The sequence below is a fragment of the Ochlerotatus camptorhynchus genome, unplaced genomic scaffold (genome assembly GCF_037179485.1).
Source record: "Ochlerotatus camptorhynchus isolate MF236.1 unplaced genomic scaffold, CSIRO-AGI_Acam_v1.1 ptg000374l, whole genome shotgun sequence".
In the NCBI taxonomy this organism is placed as follows: Eukaryota; Metazoa; Arthropoda; class Insecta; order Diptera; family Culicidae; genus Ochlerotatus; species Ochlerotatus camptorhynchus.
Genome location: NW_027040862.1, coordinates 1,615,055 through 1,639,380, shown reverse-complemented (window position 1 = coordinate 1,639,380; position 24,326 = coordinate 1,615,055). Strand labels below are relative to the sequence as shown.

The following is a 24,326-nucleotide window of genomic DNA, read 5'->3' as shown; positions in this document are numbered from 1 at the left end:
TCGAAACTGTTATTTTTATTGATTCTTCAAAATGTCAATCCGTTGTCGACAAAGATGAATCATTACATATCTGGAGCAGTCATAGGGTCATTAGCGATTAACGATCCTTTCAACCTTTCACTGAATGGGATAGCCTCTAGGATCCCTAATATAACTAAACACAAAAAAGTGTTTAACGACGTTTTTGGAATATCCAAACCACTTGTGGAATAGTTCTATCATTTGTGTTTTCGTTCTTTTATGGTTCTGTTTATTACACTGAAGCAAAGACCATAGTTGGGAATACTATTTTGCAGAAAACACTTATTTTCATGAAGTAATGAAATTGGGTTGTTAGCGGAATGCTAAATAAAACAGCAAAAGGGTTTATCTTCCATTTAATTCCACTTAATTAATTTTTGTATCCATGACAGATACGTATTTCGACTACAATGTAGTACAATGCACATTGTAGTCGAAATACGTATCTGTCATGGATACAAAAATTAATTAAGTGGAATTAAATGGAAGATAAACCCTTTTGCTGTTTTATTTAGCATTCCGCTAACAACCCAATTTCATTACTTCATTATGATGGCTACCAAGCCTTTGGGGATTTTCCTTATTAGAGATTTGTATAGATTTTTCTCCTTTAGCTTACTTAAATCTTTGGTTTTTATTAGTTAGGTAGGTTCCGATTCAACACATTGTAGTTTCATTTTTATACCTATGATCTTGACTTTTTTACCTAGGGGATGAGTACTTAAGGGGGTTAGATTTTGATAAGTTCTTTAGTGGGAATGACACTGATGAAGACTGCACATTGTAGTCGAAATACGTATCTGTCATGGATACAAAAATTAATTAAGTGGAATTAAATGGAAGATAAACCCTTTTGCTGTTTTACTTATTTTCAGTATAACTATGCTTAATGCCGTTAAATCTACCATGATTTCAGTATAGTTCACTAAAAATATAATCAAATTTACTACCATTCTGTCAAAACTACTATGCTTACTCAAAAGGCATAGTAGTTTTGATAGAAAAAATAGTAAAATTAAATGAATTTCGTTTCTGCACAAATCTATTGGTGGGAGTATTTAATTTAAACCATCAATATAGTATTTTTGCCAATGGATTTTGTTTCTGTGTAGGGATAGGTTTGGAACGAAGGGTGACGCAACTAATCGCACGACCACGAAGCCAACTTTAGAAAATAATTAGCCATGACCCCTGTTTTGGCAAATTTAAGTAAATGAAGCTCAAATTTGAGTTGGTTTCAACGACTGTGAAAACATTTCAAGCGTTATGCAGTAAGCATATCTCCAACCCGTTGCAACACAATGATGTTCAAATTTTGTCTCGTCACATGTGAAGGAATTGTCACCCCAATAAACACCCATCAAACCCGTTGCGTCACTCTTCTCTCACGTTTCAAATTGATGACTAGAACTTTATTTTATTACCTTACAGTTACACCTAGTACAAAAATAACGCTAGTATCAAAAAGCCAAAATGTCACTACACTTAGATTCTACACGGGCTAGCAATATTTCGGATTGAGTAAAAATGATTGAGTGATTCACGAGTACCGGCGAGTGGATCCGGCACCGTGCCGATGCACATACGACGGTTGCCTCGGTAACCGCCGTGGACTCGCCGGCGGTGGCAAAGGAGTCACGTGTGTCACATAGCCTACTGAGGGTTGAGCCATCGAGCGCACTGAAACCATACTGCTTTTACTCGCTCGATCGTCTTGATTGTGTTTCAGTCTTGCAATGGGGGTAAACTGCGGTCCGTCTACGTCCCGGGTGGAAGAGCACAGTTTTGGAGCGGAGATCTCACGCGCTACTGTCGAATTGGATGATGTGGTTGGAATGAGTTTGTGTTTGCTGCGCGAGGGCGACGGGAAGGTGTTGATTTTGAGTGGAGTCCGGCATCGATCCGGTTGGCAGAAGGTGCGGACTATGTAGGTGATGAACATCATTATTATAACGATTGATACTATGGCCAATGTTACGATCAGAGGAGGGTTGAAGGATTTGGAGGCTGGACCGCTGTCTACAGAGCCACCGTATCCGGGGAATTCGCAAAACGGTGGAGCGTAGCCAGGGTCACAGTGGCAGTTTCCTTTGCTATTGCAGACGCCGTGGCCGTTGCAGTTGTGCGAGCAAGGCTGTCCTATTCCGTACGAGTTGAGACTTTCTATATCCCAACATTGCTGTTGGTAGCACATCTTGTTGAGACCGCAAGGGGCTCCATCTGGAACTAGGGTTGGTTGCTTGGCGTTACCTAGATCTATGAATGCGGCGTGGCATTGGATGACTTCACGGCCCTTGAGGGCGCTAGCGATATGTTCCCCCGAGAATACTCTCAATCCAAACTCCAGCTTATTTTCGTTCAACTGTTGACAGAAAAGCAGACCGCACAGTACGTCCTGCTCGGCGCATTTCCTCCAACTGTGAGTATCTCTATCGTAGCCGCAATTGGCATACTTTGTGCCGTTAACGTTTCTTGTGTAGCAGTTATCATCGGAGACTTTCCCCGAAGGACCCCACAGCAATCGACACTGATCGGTTCGGGTTTGGCAGTCTCCGTCATTGCAGTACGCTTGACCACCTGCGCAAAGTTCCGTATCCCTCATATGAACATCTATTGGGCAATGTTCAGATTGTCCCGTACAATACTCCGGCAGGTCGCACTCCCCGTGGGTCTTTCTACAAATGCTAGCGGCCTCCTTCAACTGACAAGTTTCCAGATTGCAGCACTCTCCCGTAGCGCACACAGCTCCTTCTTTTAACCGACATAGCTTCGGATCACAGCATTGGTTATCACAGACTTCCTCCAGTCCACAGTCGCACTCTTCACCTTCATCCACAAACCCATTCCCACAACTCGTCGAGTATACTGCTTCCGGTCGGTTCTTCAAGCAATGATTTAGACCCCTGTTGAACGCCAGCGTCAACTGATCTATACTACAGCTACTCCAGTGCTTCAGTGATCGTCCCGTCGCGGTCGCCGTCATGATGCACTTACTGTCCTCACACTGACACTGCTGATCCTCGTCGTGCTCCATGTTGAAGCCGTGGCCCATCTCGTGTGCCAACGTTCCCGCCTGGATTCCGATGTTGTCCGTATGGATGACAATCACCGCTCCGGAGTTGTTGCTGGTGCACATTCCACCGAGCTTCGCTTTCCCGATCACGTGATCCGTGAAGTTTATTCTGGTCAACAGTTGGGCGTGATCGTTGGGATGGCTTCGCAGCAGCTCCTTCCTGCGATATTGCAGGAAGCTGTTCAGCGTGTTGTCGGCACGTTCCGAAACTTGAATGTGGTCGTACTGGTCCCAGACCACTACTCCGGTAAGGGCGATGAAGATGTTCAACTGGTTGAAAAGCTGGAAGAGCAAGTGGTTCTTTAACTCGTATGGATCAGGAAAACCGTGGCTTACCATGTTGATGTGATTCACGACGTCAGTGCAGTAACGTTGGACGGTCCAGATGTTGGATTCGAAGTGTCTGTAGAGGGAGTTGTCCACGACCAGGACCAGTTCTACGAACTTTGAGTGACGATTGGCGTTGTACGGACCGGTCAACCTTGGATGGGGACTTCGTTTAATTCGATTTACCTCCGGAAGGTCGTTGATTCTGTAATGGAAAATCAGATGAACGTCTGTTTTGAATGGAAAACAATAATCGTTAACGGACCTTTGCAAATAATGCTCCCCTGTGGTGTCATCGTAGTCGATGTAGTACGTATCGTCAAGGTCGTAGATAGTTCCGCGAACCTTCCCATCGCAGGTGGACAGTACCACCTGACTGTCCGGACTGCCATCGATCCACCCTTGATAGTAACAATCCTCGTCAAAATATTCCACTATCGATTCGTTTCGATAGCCTTGCCGTTCTACGAAGGTCCGGCCCAGTAAGCTTCTCCGTAGCTCGATTCGTACCGTGATGGCCTCGCCATGTTGTGACACATTGTAGGTCAGTATAGCACTACTGCCGAGTCGCGTGTGCTCCACTTTCGGAGCAATCGGATTACGGTCATTGCCAGCAGTGCCATTCGGCGTTCGATGCCACACTGTAGGAGAAAACAATCAGAGAACATCGGTTAGAACCATGAGACAAAGAACGTAAGGAGTTGACGATGATGACGCTAATTTGCTCGTCCTCCTAGTTCTACAAATTGAGAAAACAAGTGGTGCCAGTCGTCAATATTGGCCATAAAAATCATTCACTGCAAACTTTGACGAGTTGTTTGCTCACTCGCGGTGCATCAGCTTCTTTACATTCCGAGCACTGCAGCGCTTTGTTGTCTATCAAAATCTGATTTTAACGACTTCGGAACGAGATGAACTTTTATCGTTCGTCTATTTGATTGCTAATGCATTTCATTATACATTTACGAAGCTCTCCCCGTCCGTCTTTCGCTCTCTCTCTAGTTTGAACATTAAATATTTACTCTCCCGGGTTGCTTCGATTTCCAGAGTCTTTTTCTCAATATTGCTTAGTTGCGAGCGCGTAGTAGGCGGAGGTGTGTACGCCATACGCTACTACGATACTACACGGTAACCATGGTGATTGGCTGACTGACGGACCGACCGACACCCGATGCTGTTCGGGGAGTCTGGTTCAACAGCTGTTTGCCCGCAAGGGTGGGTAAGGTACTACATGTATTCCATTGAGAAATAAACACTAAACAGTAAACTTGAGAATTTATGAAATCGATTTAGATTGGCTCCGACCTGGGAATGGGACACAGTCGAGCGGGCACATGTGGCACACGTCAGTTAGGTGTGGAGTATTTTTTTTAGTTTCTCCGTGAAAATGAGACACTCAAATTCAGTGGAAAAGGCACAATGTACACTCATCTAATGGGAAATTTTACGAAGCGTCGTCGGGTCGGGAAGGCACAGGTGGCGTGAGTCACCGTGTCACGGTGCGACGACGACGACGACCAGTGCGGTTTCGAGACATTAGACTAGCGACGTGACAGTGAGCTTGGCTGGGATGCAGGTGGATGGAAACGGGTGAATGATGATATTAGAGCAGAAGTGTGTATGAGACGTTAGACATTGGCGTCTGCGGTCCATACAAAATTGTGTGGATGATTGTCTACCCGGCGATCAAAAACGGTATATGTAGTTTATGAACAACCCTAAAGTACTGTTGGGGAGGGTGGAATCGTGGATGTATATCTTGGACATGTAATCAATGTAATCAATGAAATGAAATAAATGAATTGTTGGCCGTTTTACCGTGCGGGCCTATTAATGAATCGAAAAATTACGTTGATCGGCCGTTTTGAAAATCGAGTTATTTTTAACGGTTTTTCTCGATTATGCGAAACTTTCGTACACGATTAGTAGCTATCAAGCGGTGCTACACACTTAGAAATTATCGCCGAATTCGGTAATTTTTACCGAAGTCTGAACAGCTGAACTTTTCGGTAAAATTTATGCAATTCAATTCAATTGCTTTTCAGCTACTTTGAAACTAAATCTCCACTAAAATGACAAGATTTGATCATTTAAACAAGGTTGAACATATTTTGATTTTAATAGCCTTTAAAATGAAGGTCAAAATTTTACCGAACGTTCAGCTGTTCTGATTTCGGTAAAATTTACCGAACACCGAAACAAAATCTTAGTGTGTAAAGAATGGTATCAAAACCCGATTTGTTTACGTTTTGGACATAGGTCCATTTCAAATGTTACTCGGGAATTTACCGTACTCGGCTGTGATTAATAAAGGGCGAACACGAAATTATTGCGACACATTCAACAGGGCATAACTTTTTTACCATTGGGTAAAAATCAACCAAATTTTGCACACTTTCTCATTGATGTGTATTGTGTACATGCTGTCAAACTCGAAGTCGTGTTTTTCGATTCAACGAAAATGGAGGTGAACCAACGCGAGTTGAGAGAACAAATTCTTTCCAAACACCTGGAATTTCCTGACCTGTCGCACCGACAGTTGGGAAAAATGTTGAACATTCACCATTCAACCGTCTCCAGAGTGTTGAAGCGGTTCCAGGAGCGGTTGACGTTGAACCACGGCAAAGGAGCTGGAAGAAAACCGGGACCGGAGAACAAAAAGACGAAGGGAAAGGTGAAGCGGATGATTAAAGCAAATCCCAACGTCTCAAGCCGTGATTTGGCTAAAAAGATCGGCATGTCGCAGAGCTACGTCCAGAATGCAAAGAAGAGAGCTGGACTACATACATACAAGGTACAGAACTTCCCAAACCGCGATGAGCGGCAACAATCGACGGCTAAAACTCGGGCACGGAAGCTCTACGAGAAGATGCTGACAAAATATGGCTGCTGTGTGATGGCCGACGAAACGTATATAAAAGCCGATTTGAAGCAAATTCCGGGGTTGGAGTTTTTCACCGGCAAGAGCAAGTTCGATGTGGACGACAAATTTAAGAAGAAGAAAATGTCGAAGTTCGCCTCCAAATATCTCATTTGGCAGGCCATCTGCTCTTGCGGACTGAGAAGTGAGCCTTTCGTGACAAAGGGCACAGTAAATGGCGAGATCTACAAATCTGAGTGCCTCGAGAAGAGCCTTTTGCCGTTCTTGCAGCAGCACGATGAAGCTCCGCTATTTTGGCCAGATTTGGCATCATGCCACTATTCTAAAAGTGTCCTGGAGTGGTATGAGGCCAATTCTGTCCATTTTGTTCCAAAGGACATGAATCCGCCAAACTGTCCGGAGCTGCGCCCGGTGGAGCAGTACTGGGCAATAATGAAGCGGGAACTTCGGCAGAGCAAGAAGACAGTCAAAGATGAGAAGGACATGTTAAGAAAATGGAAAAAAAAAACTGAGAAACTGGTACCGGATGACACTGTAAAGACTTTGATGGAGGGCATCAAGCGAAAATGCGTTCAATTTTACACTCAAGGCTCCATCGATTAACTTTTCTTTTGATTTTTGAAGTAAATATATGTATAAAACTACCCTAAAATTTTGGTTTGATTCTAAACATTATAAGAAAATTGGCATGACATTTTCGGTGTCACAATAATTTTGTGTTCGCCCTTTACTGTTATATTCTGGTATTCGAGGTGAAAACGCTCCCCTGCACCGTGCACTGAGGCAAAAGAACGAAAGAATTTCATTGATTTGCCTTTTGAAAAATATTGCAGACAAAAAAATAATAAAACTGAGCAGACTGGAACCGAACCATGAACGTTGAGATTACGGTGCCTGTGTGTTGACCACTAGTCTTTCAACGCTTGGGAAAATGAAATAGTTAAATAAGACCTAACTATATTAGACAAAAATCATTCATAAGTCACACTTATGAAATTCATATGTGTCGATCATAAGTCGAGCCTTATGAAATGCTTAAATTTATTCGCCTCAGTTGGCTTCCTACTTAGCGCCCAGGCACAGGCTGCGCTCATCAAGTGGGAGCCTATTAATGAGAACACGGGATCGAAACCTTACCATAATCCAAAGTTATACGCCAACCGATGCTGCCGAGTTACAGGACAAGGATAATTTTGACGGTCAACTGAACGCCGTCCTGGATAAAATCCCAAATGCTGACATCAAGATCTACACTGGCGAATTCAATGCAAAGATCGGCTCCAAAAATACTATGAGCGTGACGACAATGCTTTCCTGTGATGGACATACCGAAAATCAAATCGACCACATCTGCATCAGCCGAAAATGGAGACGGAGCCTTCTTGACGTCCGCAATTATCTCAGCGCTGACATCGCGTCTGACCACCACGCGTTCTAATCGGTGAGATCCACCTACGCATTGCACGGATCCAGTGGAGGAAGTAGAGACTCGGACGACGATTCAACGCACGCCGACTAGAAGATCAATGTGAAAAGATCGTTCGTGTTAGAACCTGAGACCCGAGCAGCGAATGTTCCGGAAGGTGGCAGCGTAGAAGAACAGTGGACACATCAAAAATGCCTTTATCAAGTGAGAACCAGTGCGCAAAACATGCCTCATCATTCACTGCCTCGTGAGAGCCTGGATGATTGGGAAGTAAGCGAGTCACTGACAGCAGAGCACTCAGTCAGTAGCTCAGTCAGCACGCTTTTTCTTCTGTGACGGTACCCAATCCTGGATATAGCAATGAAGCAACCTTCAGGCTAAGCAGTCAATAATAAAGCCCTCTAGTTAAAGTATGGACGACTGTCACCACAAAACTGAAAAAAAGCTGTTCCAATCGAGCAAAGCGGTGCATTTTGACGGTTCGATTGGAACAACTTTTGACAGACGTCCATACTTTTAATTAATTAATTTAACTTTATTAGGGAGGCTTTCAGCCTTGGGCTGGTTCGCCTCCAATATGTCCATACTTTTACTGTAGGGCTTTAGACAATAATGTTACGCTCTGGTGAGAACAATCCGGGTGAGCTGCGCACTCAGTGAAAAGAGTGGATCACTGAAGGCACCTGGCGGAAGATTGAGGAGCGTAGAGAAGCAAAAGCCGTGATAGAGTGGGCGAGAGTTAAGAATGAAGCCCGTCAACGGTATTCGGCATCAACATCTAGGTATGATCTGCCAAGGTTAAGGCGCATCACTCGCGTCAACTCCGAGGCCCCATCACTGCAGGAGATCGAAGCAGCTATCCGAATTATAAAATCCAACAAGGCTCCCGGGGTCGATCGCATATGAGCAGAGATGTTCAAAGCTGTAATATCTGGTACACCGCGACTTTTTCCTATCGACTGGATGCAGTGCGTCTTAGTGACGGTTCCTAAAAAGGGGAATCTGACTGTGTGCGACAACTGACGAGACATCATGTTAGTGTGTATTGTTCTCAAAGTTCTGTGCAAAGTTATGCAGAATCGGACACAGAAGAAGATTGACGTGACTCTCCGGCGGCATATTGTCACGCTCCGCATAATCCTGCAGCAGGTCAACGAATTACAAAAGACCCTACATTTGGTATTCACTGACTACGAAAAAGCTTTCGACCAACTCAATCACGAAAATCTATGGGACAGATGTAGAGTCCTGCATAACGGAGCCTTGTCCGACTCTATCCGGGTAGTCACAGGTGTGAGGTAAGGATATATACTACCGCTACTGTTCCTCATCGTAATTGACGAGATAATGGTAGGTGCAATTGACCGTGCACTGAACCGTGGACTGCTGTGGTAGCCTATCACTATGGAACATCTCAACGACTTCAATTTGGCTGATGACGTTGCGCTATTAGCCCACCGGCGCTCTGATATTCAGAGTAAGCTCAACGACCTAGCCGAACGGTCCTCTGCGGCAGGTCTCACCATCAACGTCAACAAGATCAAATCGTTGGATGTCAGCACGGACAACAACAGTGTTCACTCGGCTGTCGACAAAAGCAGACCACTCTCGATGTGTGCTACGCGATCGTCTGTTTTCTCGGCAGCAACCATTGTGTGGTCCTCCTCATTGTTCTTCATCAGCAGTTCTTTCGGTCGATGCGTCGTCGACTTTGGAAAGCAACCGTTTCGTGATGAGTGTGTGAGTGCTGACCACGTTTTGCGTCCATTGCTGCAATGGACGCGCTCTGACCCTCGTTGGCGTACAACAATTTGCCATACAATGAAACTACTGGAAGCGGCTCCAGTTCTGATGGAGGAGGCTTTTTGGATAGCGGAAGATAAAGTGTTTATTGTGTTGTACCTTTTGACTATATTTTTAAGATGTATTGTATAGTGACCAAGAATCCTCGGCTCTGTAAAGTTAATTCGGTTGAGCCTTACCAAATAAATTAATGAACAAAAAAAAAAAAAGCACGGACAACCCTTCCAACTTTACGGTAGCGGAGAAAGTCGAATGTGGCCATCGCGATGATGCTATCCGCGACCACTAGTATTCGGGGTTTATGACCGTGAGCTTCAAAAGCAACTTCTAAATGAGGAAAACTTGACTGCTAGGACGGCGGAATGGTTGATTATAAACAGTGAGAATACCGTTTCTCAGGCGCAAGCAATTAACTTCAATGTAGGAGTAAATTCGGTGAAGCATCGGTTAGGTAAAGGAAGTCGTTTTGATAGGAATTTTGACAGAGACCAGAAGTCCTGACTATCGTGGAAAGCATAAAACGTTCAGGGGAAGGTCTCGATCTGGTGACTAGTCGCGGTAGATACGCGAATTTAACCTGCAATTTTTGTAAGCTGAAAGGCAACACCTTGCCACAAAACTGCTATCGTTATAACAACAGCCAGAAAAAAAACCGATCAAGTTCGTAGAAGACAGCTCAAAGCCAGAGCGGGTACACGAGTATTTCAAACACCTGAAAGTGGATTACAATAGCGAGAGTCTAGGCGAGTAAAGGCCGGCGCACAATAGATACGTTTTCAGGTTTTTTGACAGTTAGCCCATGCATTATCTGTCAAAAAACCCAAAAACGTATCTATTGTGCGCCAGCCTTAAGAGAGGTGACACAGTCAGCTGTCATTTCCCATCTCGAGCGAGAGTGACGAATCAGATTGCGATCGGTTCTCACCCAGTCTCGGCTCACAAGGGGCAATTGAGGCTGCCAGCAGCAACTGAACAGCGCAGAGTGTCGTTTCAGTCGATAGTAAGGCGCGGAACGAAGAGGAGTTGGGAGGATATGGATCCTCCCATGCTCGATTCTTTATTCGAGGTGCCTCCACAATCTAGAAGTGAGATCCATCCAGATGCATTATCATCATCATCCGTGGTAAGCTCAGCTAATTCTGAACGAAATTATCGACCAATTCGGGGGAAACATGTCAGAAGGGTCTAACTCGAAACGTAAACAATGACTTCGATCGTCGGTTTCTTACGAATGACAACACACCAACTGAAACTAACTAAATCATCTGACAGAGAAATGTTTGTTCTATGAGCTGGTGTAGTCAGATTTCGTGGGTGTGTGTCAATCAAGAGAAATCTACGTTCAAAGTCATTGTTTACGTTTCGAGTTATATCCTTCTGACATGTTTCCCCTGATTTATCAGACAGTCAGCTCAAAATAAGAAGATGAAAGTTGATAACAATTTTGTGTATTTGTGAATTCTGTCGATTTTGCTTAATCAGCATGTTTATAAACAATCAGAAGGAATAGATTCTCATGAAATCAATCGAATAATGTACTACGAATAGAAAAATACTAAATTTTACAAGGACTTCTAAATAGCATGGATAGTAAAGAGTTTAGGTGATTGAAGTTAGCCTTCAATTTCGCTGGTCAAATATCGACAACGGTATCACCAAAACATGTAGACACAGTATGTAAGACGAACTACACACTTAATCTAGCTCGGTAAAATCTCCAACAGCCGATTACTTCGGCAGTAACTTTTGCTGATATCTCTGCAAAATATCTGTTTGTTAGCTGATATCTCAGCAAAATGTTATTTGTTAGCTGAGTCCCGGCAATTGTTTTACTGAATCTCAGCATAATAAATTGCAGAACTACTCGGCTTTTGGAATCTCGGCGAAAAAATTTAAGTGTGTACTATTGTTGTGTATTGATATAAAACCCAGAGCAATAAACGATCTGATCAGTAGTTGTTAGACAGTGAAGGCATGCAGATTAATTTATACAGTGTGTCCGTAGGTTATCTCGGTTAAAATCCTTTTCCCTATATATAATAGTTTCCAATATCTTGGCAGCCAGATAGCGTCAGACGGCGGGACCAAGAGCGACATGGATGCATGGATCAAGAACGCTAGGGCTGCTTTTGCGAGTTTACGACATGTATGGAGGTCTAACCAGACAAGTCAGTGCATCAAAATACGGTCTTCATCAACCGATGCCTACGGTATATAATTCAGGCCTGGTGGCCTCAAAACTGGATCTCGAATGCTGAGCTCCATCGTCGATGTCATCAGAAACTGATATCAACAGAAATTCGAGAACGTAAGTGGAGGTGGGTCGGCCACACTATACGAAGGGGCGGAAACGCTGGATTGGAACCCAGCCGTACATCGCGGCGCAGGCTCAACATGGAAATAATGGAATTTGACAGGAATCTGACCTGGGCCCAGGTTAAGGCAAAAGCAAGCAGCCGCCCATGATGGAAATCTTTCACTTTGGCCTACTTAGGAATGGAACACACTCTGTTGCTTACAAGGGGTAGGGTTAACTACCCCATTTCCAGCCTATTAAGCACAAGCCGCACTTAGTCTTTCTTAATCTAGCGCAGCTTAGCACCAAACGAAAAGTTATTATTACTGATGGCTTCCACATTTTTATACCTTTCCGTACGTACCGTAAGATTTTTCTCTTTATGAATCGTTGAGATGTTGTCAAAAGTCTAACACTTTTTCTTGACGCCAAACTCGGCCTACGGATTCTAAACTCGGCCTAAAGCATTGAAACGCCATTGAAACGCCAATGAATTCACTTCGGCTTATCGGATGAAGCTAAAAATTGATTCGGTCGGAGCGCTTCTTTTGTTTTTGGGAATAATGGGTGCTAACCTTCATATCACGCGTTCTCATTGATTTCGTTCCTTAGCTTATTAACTAAAGTATCATACCAATCGCATAATTGACTTTTTAACTCTGAAATCATGGATTTATTTGATGTTTCCTGCTCGATAGGCCCAAATGGGCGATTAGGCCGAAGTAGCTCTCTACCCTATTTAACTCTGCACACCTTAATCTGTGCCAAGCGTTTTGGCAGTGCCGAAAGCTGTGCCAAGCGTTGTGCCGATCATGCTGAAGTAGGCCGAAGTGTATCAATCAAGGTGTCAATATCCCATAAGTTTGGCAACCCTGAAGTTAGACTATTGTGATTGTGTTTACATTTTCAATTTAACTAATTCATGACCATGCTTCATAATAAATATTAAGCTTCATTCTCATTAGAATGAGAGTAGTGGAAGAGGAACTGGAAGCAATACAACCTATACGACTCGTCCACAAGAAACGGACGGCGGACGAAATTTTCACCAGCTGCCAGTAAAATGCTCCCCGACAAAATCAAAACCAGAACACGAACGGACGAAAGCTCATTCGCACCCTAGTAGAAACAACATCCTCGAAACAGTTCTTATCGACTCAGAATTACGCAACCTCGAAGACATCACCCAAGCCTATCGTGCCGCAGATTGTGATGTCTCCAACCATCACCCAATTACACACGTTCAAGCCTATCAAGTTCACGATCCTTGGCAGATGTGATACCTTCCACAAGGTACCACCAATCAAATCCAATGGCTAATGTACCACCAGTGAAAACCATCTAATGTCCCCCCACTTCATATCTGTCATACCTCGGAAATGGTGCACGATCCAGATCGAGGGGGGCGACACATCTAAATCTCAAGTCTAGATGCTCAACAAATCTCACACCAGCGAATCAATCTTCGAAAAATCTTCTTTCATTTCTCGCATCTACTTGCATCGCGCATCATCTTTTTCCAGGAAATCTTCAGAATCGTCATCAATTTTTTTTTTTTTTTTTTTTTTTTTTTTTTTTTTTTTTTTTTTTTTTTTTTTTTTTTTAACTCTTTATTTGTTCCAACTTCAAAATAAATTACATTTCATTTTTAACCTAGGTGCTCCAGTTACTACAGTAACTTACCAGCCTTAATTGTTATGATATATATCTAAGTGTTTTTACATTGTTCCTGTCTTGGCAATTCAGTATTTTAAACAGGTTTTTTAAACCTGCATGTCAGTATAACAATTGATAGCTTAAAACTAAATAACTAAAACTGAATCTTATCTAAGTATAAAGGGAATTAATCGTTGCAATTGAGGATTGTAACGATTTTTGCCGGAAATTATTAATTATTTTGTTGGACATTTGTGCTAAAGTCTCAACATTCGAAATTCTATGTACTTCGGTAGTACTGTACCAGGGAGGCAACTTCAAAATCATCTTCAGAATTTTGTTCTGAATCCTTTGAAGTGCTTTTTTCCTGGTAGTGCAACAACTAGACCATATTGGCACAGCGTAAAGCATGGCCGGTCTAAAAACTTGTTTAAATATTAGAAGTTTATTCGTCAGGCAAAGCTTGGATTTCCTGTTAATAAGAGGATACAAACATTTTATATATTTGTTACATTTGGCTTTAATGCCCTCAATGTGATCTTTAAAAGTTAATTTATGGTCAAGTATTAATCCAAGATATTTCACTTGGTTTGACCAGGAAATTGGAACTCCGTTCATAGTGACTATGTGACTACTACTAGGTTTCAAAAAGGAAGCCCTGGGCTTATGTGGAAATATTATAAGTTGAGTTTTGGAAGCGTTGGGAGAAATCTTCCATTTTTGTAAATAAGAAGAGAAAATATCTAAACTTTTCTGAAGTCTGCTGCAAATAACACGAAGACTTCTTCCTTTAGCGGAAATGCCTGTGTCATCAGCGAACAAAGATTTGTGGCAACCCTGAGGCAAATCAGGGAGGTCCGAAGTGAAAATGTTATACAATATAGGCCCAAGAATGCTACCCTGAGGAACTCCTGCTCTAACAGGTAGTCGATTAGATTTGGAATTTTGATAATTTACCTGCAGAGTTCTGTCAGTTAAATAATTTTGAACTAATTTCATAATGTAAAGTGGAAAATTAAACTTTTTCAATTTAGCAATCAAACCTTCATGCCAAACACTGTCGAATGCTTTTTCTATGTCTAGAAGAGCAACTCCAGTTGAGTGGCCTTCAGATTTGTTTGAATGAATTAAATTGGTAACTCTCAAGAGTTGATGAGTAGTTGAATGCCCATGGCGAAATCCAAACTGCTCATCTGCAAAAATTGAGTTCGTATTGATGTGAAGCATCATTCTATTCAAAATTATTTTTTCAAAAAGTTTACTTATTGAAGAAAGCAAACTTATTGGACGGTAGCTAGAAGCTTCAGCTGGATTTTTATCCGGCTTCAAAATTGGAACAACTTTTGCATTTTTCCATTTATCAGGAAAGTATGCCAAAAGGAAACATCTGTTAAATAATTTTACCAGGAAAGACAAGGTACTCTCTGGGAGTTTTTTGATGAGGATATAGAAAATTCCATCATCACCTGGAGCTTTCATATTTTGAAATTTTTTAGTTATAGACCTTACTTCGTCCAAATCAGTCCCCCAGGAATCATCAAAAATATTTTCCCGAGAGAAAATATTCCGAAAATCCCGAGCAACCTGATTCTCAATAGGACTAGTAAGACCCAAACTGAAATTATGGGAACTCTCGAATTGCTTAGCAAGTTTCTGAGCTTTTTCCAAATTTGTGATCAAAATTTTACCACCTTCTTTAAGCGCTGGAATTGGCTTTTGAGGTTTTTTCAAAATTTTTGTGAGTTTCCAAAAGGGTTTGGAACTCGGGTCTAATTTAGAAACATTATTTTCAAAAGTTTTGTTCCTCAGGGCAGAGAATCGCTTTTTAATTTGTTTTTGCAAATCCCGCCAGATAACTTTCATGGCAGGATCGCGTGTTCTTTGAAATTGTCTCCTACGGACATTTTTAAGACGGATCAAGAGCTGAAGATCATCGTCTATTATAATTGAATCGAATTTAACCTCGCATTTTGGTACTGAGGCAGCTCTTGCTGCAACTATAGAAGTAGTCAGAGATTCAAGAGCATAATTAATTTCATCTTTGGTTTGCAAAGGAATGTTTGGATCGAAGTTATATTCCATAAATGTTCGATACTGCTCCCAATCAGCTCTATGGTAATTGAAAGTAGAGCTGTTGGGATTACAAATTATTTCTTGGGATATTTCAAAAGTTACTGGAAGGTGATCAGAACCGAAGTCAGCATGGGTAACCAATTGGCTACAAAGTTGACATGAATCAGTTAAGACCAAATCAATAGTGGAGGGATTTCTTGCAGAAGAAAAGCATGTTGGGCTGTTTGGATATTGAATAGTGTAATAACCTGCAGAACAATCATCAAACAGAATATTACCATTGGAATTGCTTTGAGCATTATTCCATGAGCGGTGTTTTGCATTAAAATCACCAATAATGAAGAATTTAGACCTATGACGGGTAAGTTTCTGGAGGTCACCCTTGAGAAAATTCTTTTGCTGGCCTACGCATTGGAATGGCAAATAGGCAGCTATAAACGTAAGTTGTCCAAATTTTGTTTCAACAGAAACTCCCAAAGTTTCAAAAACTTTGGTTTCAAATGAAGAAAGAATTTTATGCTTGATTCGTCTATGAATAATGATGGCAACGCCACCACAGGGTCCATCAAGACGATCATTTCTATAAATCAAGTAATTTGCGTCCTTCTTAACCTTATGGTCAGGTTTAAGGAACGTTTCAGTTATAACGGCAATATGCACGTTATGAACTCTCAAAAAATTAAATAGCTCGTCTTCATTATCTTTAAGAGATCGAGCATTCCAATTTAAAATGTTTAATGCTTTAAAATCCATTACTGAATTTTAAAGTCATGACAATATTATTAGCAAATTTTACTCCAGTTTGAATAGCATCAAACATGGAGTTAGATTTAAGCATATCAGAAATCATGTCAATTAATGAATTCTGTAAAAATTCCATTTTAGGGGCAGTAATGCTTCCTAAGTCAAAATTGTCAAAACTTCCGTTAGAACGTTGGTTAGTATTTTGATTTCTACCCGCTGCAATAGCAGCATAGGTAGCTCCATTAACTCGCTGAACATTGTTAGCAGCGAGGGGAGTAGGTACAGATGAAACATTTGAAGCAGGGGTGATATTTGTACCTACGGGTACGAATGTAGAATTTGTTCCTCGCTGACCGTTGTTACCAGCAGAGGAATTTATACCTGGTCGGAAACGTGAAGCGTTTCTTACCTGTCGGTTAGAACGAGATTGTAGGATCGCTTTGCGAGTCTTACATTCCCAAAAATTGGATTTGTGGTTTTCACCACAATTTGAACATTTAAATTTCTTAGGATCTTCCTTCACAGGACAGTCGTCCTTTGCGTGAGAGGAATCACCACAATTCATGCATTTAGCTGGCATGTAGCAATTTTTAGTTCCGTGACCCCATCCCTGGCACTTACGGCACTGAGTGAGGTTTTGGAAATTTCCTCCAGTCTTCCTGAAGTGTTCCCACTTCACTCGGACATGGAGCATAAGGCTAGCTTTTTCTAAGGCCTTAAGGTTGTTTAGTTCACTAGACTTGAAGTGAACTAAATAAAAATCATTAGAAATCCCGTTGCGCGAATCGCCAGGACGGGATTTCATTTTCATTTTGATTACTTGGAGTGGCACAACTCCAAGTAATTTTGCCAGTTCATCTTTGATCTGATCCAGGGATTCACCACTGGGCAGTCCTTTCATGACAACCTTGAACACACGTTCAGTTTTGGTGTCGTAAGTAAAAAATTTGTGCTTCTTCTCAGTAAGATACTTGAGAAGACATTTAAATCCGTCCAAGGTTTCAGCCAATACACGGCATTCACCCCGACGTCCAATTTGTAGTGAAAACTTAACTTTCACGAAATTCAAAAGTTCCATGCGAAGAGCATGGAAATCGGTAGTGGTTATCACAATAGGGGGAATCTTTTCTTTCTTGGCATTAAGCCGGGAAAGTTTACTAGAATTTTTCTTGGATGATGGATCATTCTCATCATCCGTGAGCAAATCAAATTGATTACTCAAATTAATTTCATCAGAAGGGGGGTCAAGAGTTTGCCCCTTTCTTTTGCGTTTAGGCGCCATGGCGGCAGTAAATTTTTATCCAAATCGACTTCCAAGCAGATTACTATAAGAATCTGAAGGATCGAAGAGGAATTTTCCAAATCGATATCCAAGAAAGGATTACCTCGGGTAGGGTCCAAACAAGGATCGAAGAGGAATAAGAGGAGTTGAACAAGGTAGAAAATTTTTACAGGTTGAGCACTGAAAAGTGCTGTTTAAATTTGTTGTAGCTTTAGGTAGTAGTAACACTTCCTTAAGCAAAAAGCAAATAGATCCGCACGGCAAGAGAGCACGATGCGGACTGAGAATCGTCATCAATCTTCTTTCTATCTACTCAGCGTGTGCGCAGCTAGCCACAGCAAAACACAATCTTTTTTGCATCGTAGATAGAGTCGTCCCCCTCGATCCAGATAAACTTCGCATTTGCAGTTCAACTGTACCCTGTGGTTGTTGTTGTTCATCTGCACGCCCATGGGATCTTGCCGAACAGCAAATTACTTAGGCTCTGAACCATTTGGTGGATTATTTTAACTTTTGGTTAAAATTTGACAGATGAAAAGTTATCGATTAACCCTGCTATCCGAGCATGGTTATTTCTGACAGACAAGAAGTTAAATTTTGACAACCGTGGCTCGAAAACCGGTCGATCGACAGCACGGGGATTTTCGAACATAGAAAATAACTTTCGAAATGTCACTTTTAACCACGAGTTAAATTTAACTCGGCAAATGGTTCACAGCCTTAGTGTCGTCATGCGTCATGCACTTTCGAGATTGAGCAAGACCTTATAATTGATTGTTTGGTAGACCACCCATCGCACCGGATCCTTTTGAGACGAACTAGTGCAACAGAAGAGTGCAGATTGGATCGTTGATGATGGGGTGTACTCACGGAATAGAATGCAATTGCATTTTTGATTGCATTGATCTGTTCCTATAAATCCTATAGGCAATCGTCCAGACCTGATGGAATAGTTGGGGTTAATACGTATCGACATCCCCTAATAAGTACTGGGACTTGTATGGACATCCCTATAAAGTCCTGTGAATTTCCCATCGAAATCCATACCAATTGAAACCAATGACGGGCAAGGATACCTAAGGAAAAACGTAGGAGAAAACGATTAAATTTTCATCCCGGAAGACCGGGCTTCTAACCTGGCCAAAATACAAAACCCATCACTCACACCCCCTATGATGGGGTTTTTTTTCTTTATCTTTCGTTCTGCAGAACAACCTTGTGGCACAATATTGTCGTCGTTCAGAGAATTTTTGTCCATTCAGTTCGCCGATCGTTTATTCGATTGAGCCTGTACAAATAAATTAATTAATATAAAAAAAAGTTCGCCGATCGCATTCCGCACCGTACCATCGTATTGGACGATCTTACAGGCATTTGACCAACCGTTGCTGGTGGGAACCCATTATGGCCATCTTGACTGTCGTATCGACCCTCTCGATCGACCATGGTGTGGAAGAACTCTGTTGGCGTGAAGCTAATCTGGACGAAACCTCGAGCCGCTGGGATTTTCGCTACAAATCGGATGAGATAAACTTAGTTTCATGGTGCAGGCAATACTCACATCATTTTTCCTTGGAATCCGAGCCCAATGTGAAGCCCAATGCAGTAAACAAAGAAGTCAACATTAGCAACGATTGGTAAAACGTCAACTCTCGACAGTGATGCCATTTTATATTATGTTGATTGTATCTTACTTGCCAATGTTTGTCCTAAATAGCCGAATAGTATGCAATGCTGTGTTTCGGCCAAAGTGTGCAGAGTTGATTACCCCTTGGTTGCTTATTACAACGACCCTATAATGCTCGTTTACGAAAACTTTGAACGTCTATTAGTTTACAAAAACAATAACAATAACAGTGTATTGTTTCAGTTCATAAAACGCTCTTGTTTTGGAGACAGTCACCTGGAAAATCCATCGTGATCCGCGTCCAAGCTGGCTAAAGCGATGAATTTTCCGTATGGCTCGTGTTCCAAACGCACAGGGAAACCTTGACGACGAATCGGAAGCCTCAAAGTAAACACCGGAGTGGAACTGTCAACCCTTAGCTCTCTGGAAGAAGCAACCCAGGTATGTCCGATCGCGATTTGAGTAAAAAGCATGATAACGCCCGTAGTACAGGGGAAGGCTTACAGGCATCCCACGCCACTAGGCAAGCAAATCGATCACTCAAGCAGAATACCGTAGCTAGAACCCGCGCTCGAAAGCTGTATGACTACCTGTTGATGATGAAACTTATGTGAAGGGCGACTTTGAACAGCTTCCAGGACCAACATTTTACAAATGCAAACGCTCGAGGAGGTGTCCCTGGCAGATTCAAATTTGTTTTTTTTTTCGGATAAATTCGTACGCAAATATATGATTTAGCAGAACATTTTCAGATGCGGCCAGAAGTCAAAGGTCTTCATCACTGAGAAAAGGATGAACTCGGAGGTTTACAAAACCGAAGGTCTCCAGAGTCCAGAAGCGAATTCTGGCCTTCATCCAGTCACATGCTGGTCCGGTGACATTTTGGCCGGATCTTGCGAGTTGTCATTACAGCCGGGAAGTACAACAATGGTACAATGACAACGGAGTCCAGTTTGTTCCGAAAACCCTCAATCCGTCCGATTGTCTCCAGTTCAGGCCCATTGAAAACTACTGGGCAATTATGAAGAGGAAACTGAAGGTACAAGGTACTGTCATCAAAACGATAGCTCAGATGAAAAATTGGTGGGATAAAATCGCCACAACAGTGGACGAGATCGTTGTGCGCCACTTGATGGGTAAAGGGAAAAATTCGAGAATTCCTGCGAAACCACGACGAATTCATTCATTTCGTGTTTTATTCTTAAAATATAAGGAATAAGGCTTGTACTCGAAAAAAAAATGCACCATTTTTATCCGTGTGTAACTTTTTTATCCGTGGGTAAAAATTGATGAAAATCTGGGTAAAACTAGTTTGGAGTGAATTGTTTACATGAGCAAAATTTCATAATAATCGGTTCAGTGGTTATTGAGATGTCATCGAAACAAGAAGAAAATCGTCGGAGAAATTTGCGCGCCGTCATGGAAAATCCGACTGCGACCATGAGATGGATCGGAAGACAACTGGGAATCACCCATACAACTGTGTCTCGGGTGGTAAAATCGTTCAAGGAGTCCCAGACGACCGAGCGGCGGGCTGGAAGTGGGAGAAAATCGAAGACAGCTGACCCTGTGAAGGCCCGGAAGGTGTTGGATTATTTCAAGCGTAATCCGAACCTTTCGATTCGCGACGCGTCTCTGAAGGCAAAGTGTTCCACCTGGTTCGTTCAGCAAACCATCAAACGAGCTGGGCTTCGTGTATTCAAGGTCCGGAAGGCACCGAACCGGCGTGATCAACAAAACACGTAACCGATGTGTGTGGTTATGGATGACGAAACCTACATCAAGGCAGACGCAAAGCAGATACCGGGGCTGGAGTTCTACGTTGCCAAATCACGGTTTGATGTTCCGGAAGACATAAGGAAGATGAAAGTGGACAAATTCGCCAAAAAATACTTGCTCTGGCAGGCCATATGCCAATGCGGTAAACTGAGTAAACCGTACATCACAATGGGTACCATCAACAGCGAAATTTACCGCACCGAGTGCCTCCAGAAGCGTCTGTTGCTCTTCCTGCGGTCCCACGGAGGCGAGACATTATTTTGGCCGGACCTGGCATCATGCAATTACGCGCGATCGACGTTGGATTGGTACATAGACAATATAACGTTGTTTTTGTACCAAAAACAGCCAACCCCCCAAATTCACCAGAGATTTGTCCGGTGGAAAGATGAAGGCCAAAGTTCTAAAATCGTCCAAGGTGTTTAAGAACGAGCTGGAGTTGAAGAAAGAATGGATGAAAGTGACCAAAAAGGTTGGCTCCACCATTGCACAAAATGTAATGAGGGGTCTTAAGGGAAAGGTGCGGGCTTTCAGCGATGGAAAGGAAATTGAATAAAGTAATTATGCCGAACTATAATCCATATGTATTAGTTCATTCCCTGAAAGTTTCAAGAAAATCCGACTTAAAATAATTTTTTGGCGAGCACTTTTGCCTGGTGCATTTTTTCCGAGTACAGGCCTTAGTATGGACTTGAGCGAAACCCGTTTTCAAATCCATTAATTCAAATCCGAAATAAACCCAAAAGGTGTTGTTGTATTACTAAGTGGACCATGTTTCAAGTAAGTATTACAAGTTCGGAAAAAAATACAATACATTTTAATGGACTCTAAAAAGAAATCCCATTTAAGCAACATGAATTTTCATCTCAATGTTTGAGCAAATAGCTGAGATTTTTCAAATTTCTGGTTTTTAGAAAAATGTCTAGAGCTTGAACATATTCCTATACCATTTTTCATCTTCTTAGACTTGGAGAACTTTCAAGATCGCGAAGTAAAAAAACCAGGATATTGGGAGTAGAATTTTTTTTCGAAACCTCAGAAAATGAATAGTTTGAACAAAAAAGCAATTGACGTTCTTACCTCTGCACAATAAATTACTGGAAGCTTTGTAACTACTAGAGGCCTTATCATCAACTCCGACTTCGAACACTAGCATCCGTTCGATCAAGATCCGCCGTACGTTCAGTGAACGAATGCAACCGCAGTCTCTCTCATCTTCGCACCACCAGCAACAGCAGCAGCAGCAGCAGCAGCAGCGATAGTATTTTATCGCAAAAAAAGCAACTCACATCCATAAATAATCGCACAGAGAGGAAACGCTTTGCATAAATGAATGCACAAGCCAGACGGAGCCACGATACAGTCATACAACGTATCCCCTCCCACATCTAAAACATGCTTCCCATATATCCGTTAGATGAAGGAAGGCGTGAAACCGATCCGATTCGATCCGTGCAACGGATGGCAACGAGACGCCTGGCCCGGCTACCATAAGAAAAAAGCAGACGATACTAACTTGTACCGTTTTTGTTCAACTTGGAGTGTGTTATCGCGGAAGGAAGTAGGCAGCAGACTTCTATCGGTTGGAACGTGCTTCCACCTTATACAAATAGGTACATACGAAGTGCAAGTCTTGACAAGAACAAGCCCACATTGGCAGGTGATTAATTTTTACGTTGAAAGTCAAGATTTGAATGCTCATCTGGTTTTCCAGACTTACAAACAATCTCCCCACCAAAATTTCTGCACCGCAGAGCCACACTCTGCGTTCTTACTGAAGATACACACCATCAGTAAAAACACAGAGTGTGGCTCTACGATGCGGAAATTTTGCATTTGTTTAGGGAGATTAGTAACTAGTGACATTAAACTATCTATTTTACGATGGGTTAACTAAAAATTCTACTAGATTTTACGCTAGCATTCTAGAATAAACAGTGCCTATTTATGCACCATTCCCCCTTCTCCCGTAGGAAACGTGCGTTGGATCCGGGATCGACTCACTGGCACCGTAAGCTCAACAGTTTCTTCGACTTCTCCCCCGCTTCACATCCTTCTTTCCAACTTGGGGGCTTGGCACTTACCACCATCTGGATCGCTGTCTGTAGCTCGACGACCATGATGAGGGTAATGATGATGAGTCAACCCGTGTACGATTTTCCCGGCTGTGAGCAACACAAGGGCCACAATCAGCATCCATCGTGACAGGCTTCTCGAAACCCTTGTCATCCTATCGGGTCTGCAGTGCACTCTTTGTGTATCTAAACGGTGACAAAGATTTCCCACGCCTAGATCTTCTTCGGAAAACGATTCATCAATCGGCACGGCTCATGGCTAACGGAACGAACGTCCTCCTCCCACGCACAGTTATCGCCGACGGCGAGAGGGCCAACGCGATACTTTTTGGCTCAATTACAGCCGAAATCTCTAATTAAGTCCAACTCTCACGGTCACTACTATATGCTCTCCTCCACCTTAACCTAGATTCTACAGAAATCTCAACCACACGTTGGAAAAAAAAATCCAATAGGAACCTTCACTCCCGCGACCGTCCGAGAATATGTAACCGCCACCGCTATCGGATAGTGCACGAACGGGTTAAAAGGATTACTTGCTGCCACTACTGACTGATGCTCCGGCTCCGGTCTGAGCATCCGGTCGAGTCGAGTTTCATATTGCTACTGATGAATGAGCATTGGACCCCAGAGCGCTAGGCGATCCTTCTGCTGCTTCTTCACTCGCTCCGCAACATGATATAGCTTATAACACTGACTGAGAGCGCAGCGAAACTTTGTTGCTCGTCTTGAACTCTGGCTGACTGCGGCGGCGGCAGCTGAGAAGAAAGAGTTTTGTTGATGGCCCCCACCGACCAACCGACCGACCGACCGACAAACCGCTTGCCACCCTTTTAAACGTTGGTGGATAATTCGCGCACTTGTCCGTCTGTACCTCCACTGCTTGGTAGGTACATACTTGAATAGCATCTGGGTGCCATGTGTGCGCGATTGGTCCCATGCTGAGAGGAGCACCATGCGTCTCCATGGATTGAACACATGGATGGGAAAATTTAGTTTATGGACAGCCGTTTATGGAGTTCAATAATCGCAGTCGGATCGGAGATGCCCAAGGAGTCAATTAATGCATGACGCCGTAAATGGATTTAATTTAATCAATCGTCTTAGTCAGTCAAGGTTCATGAGTTAAATAGATTAGCGATAGATTATCAATCTAATCAGCAGACAAATGCGTTACCGGATGACTGTCAAAACTTATCGAAATGAGTAAAATGTGAAGAGTTTATCCCACAAGTGTTAGATTGCCAGTGGGACGTGCTTTTT

At 42.6% G+C, this 24,326-nt stretch overlaps 1 protein-coding gene across 1 annotated transcript; it reads right to left on the bottom strand.

The window, feature by feature from the left end:
- Positions 1-1,404: 1,404 nt before the first annotated feature.
- LOC135710275 (zinc metalloproteinase-disintegrin-like EoMP06) lies at positions 1,405-23,673 on the bottom strand. Its single transcript, XM_065232798.1, has 4 exons — positions 23,073-23,673; positions 3,687-4,062; positions 3,431-3,626; positions 1,405-3,376 (listed from the first exon to the last, which is right to left on the bottom strand). The coding sequence occupies exons 1-4, from the start codon at positions 23,215-23,217 to the stop codon at positions 1,562-1,564; spliced, it is 2,532 nt and encodes an 843-aa protein (XP_065088870.1). The 5' UTR covers positions 23,218-23,673; the 3' UTR covers positions 1,405-1,561.
- Between the last annotated feature and the right edge of the window lie 653 nt (positions 23,674-24,326).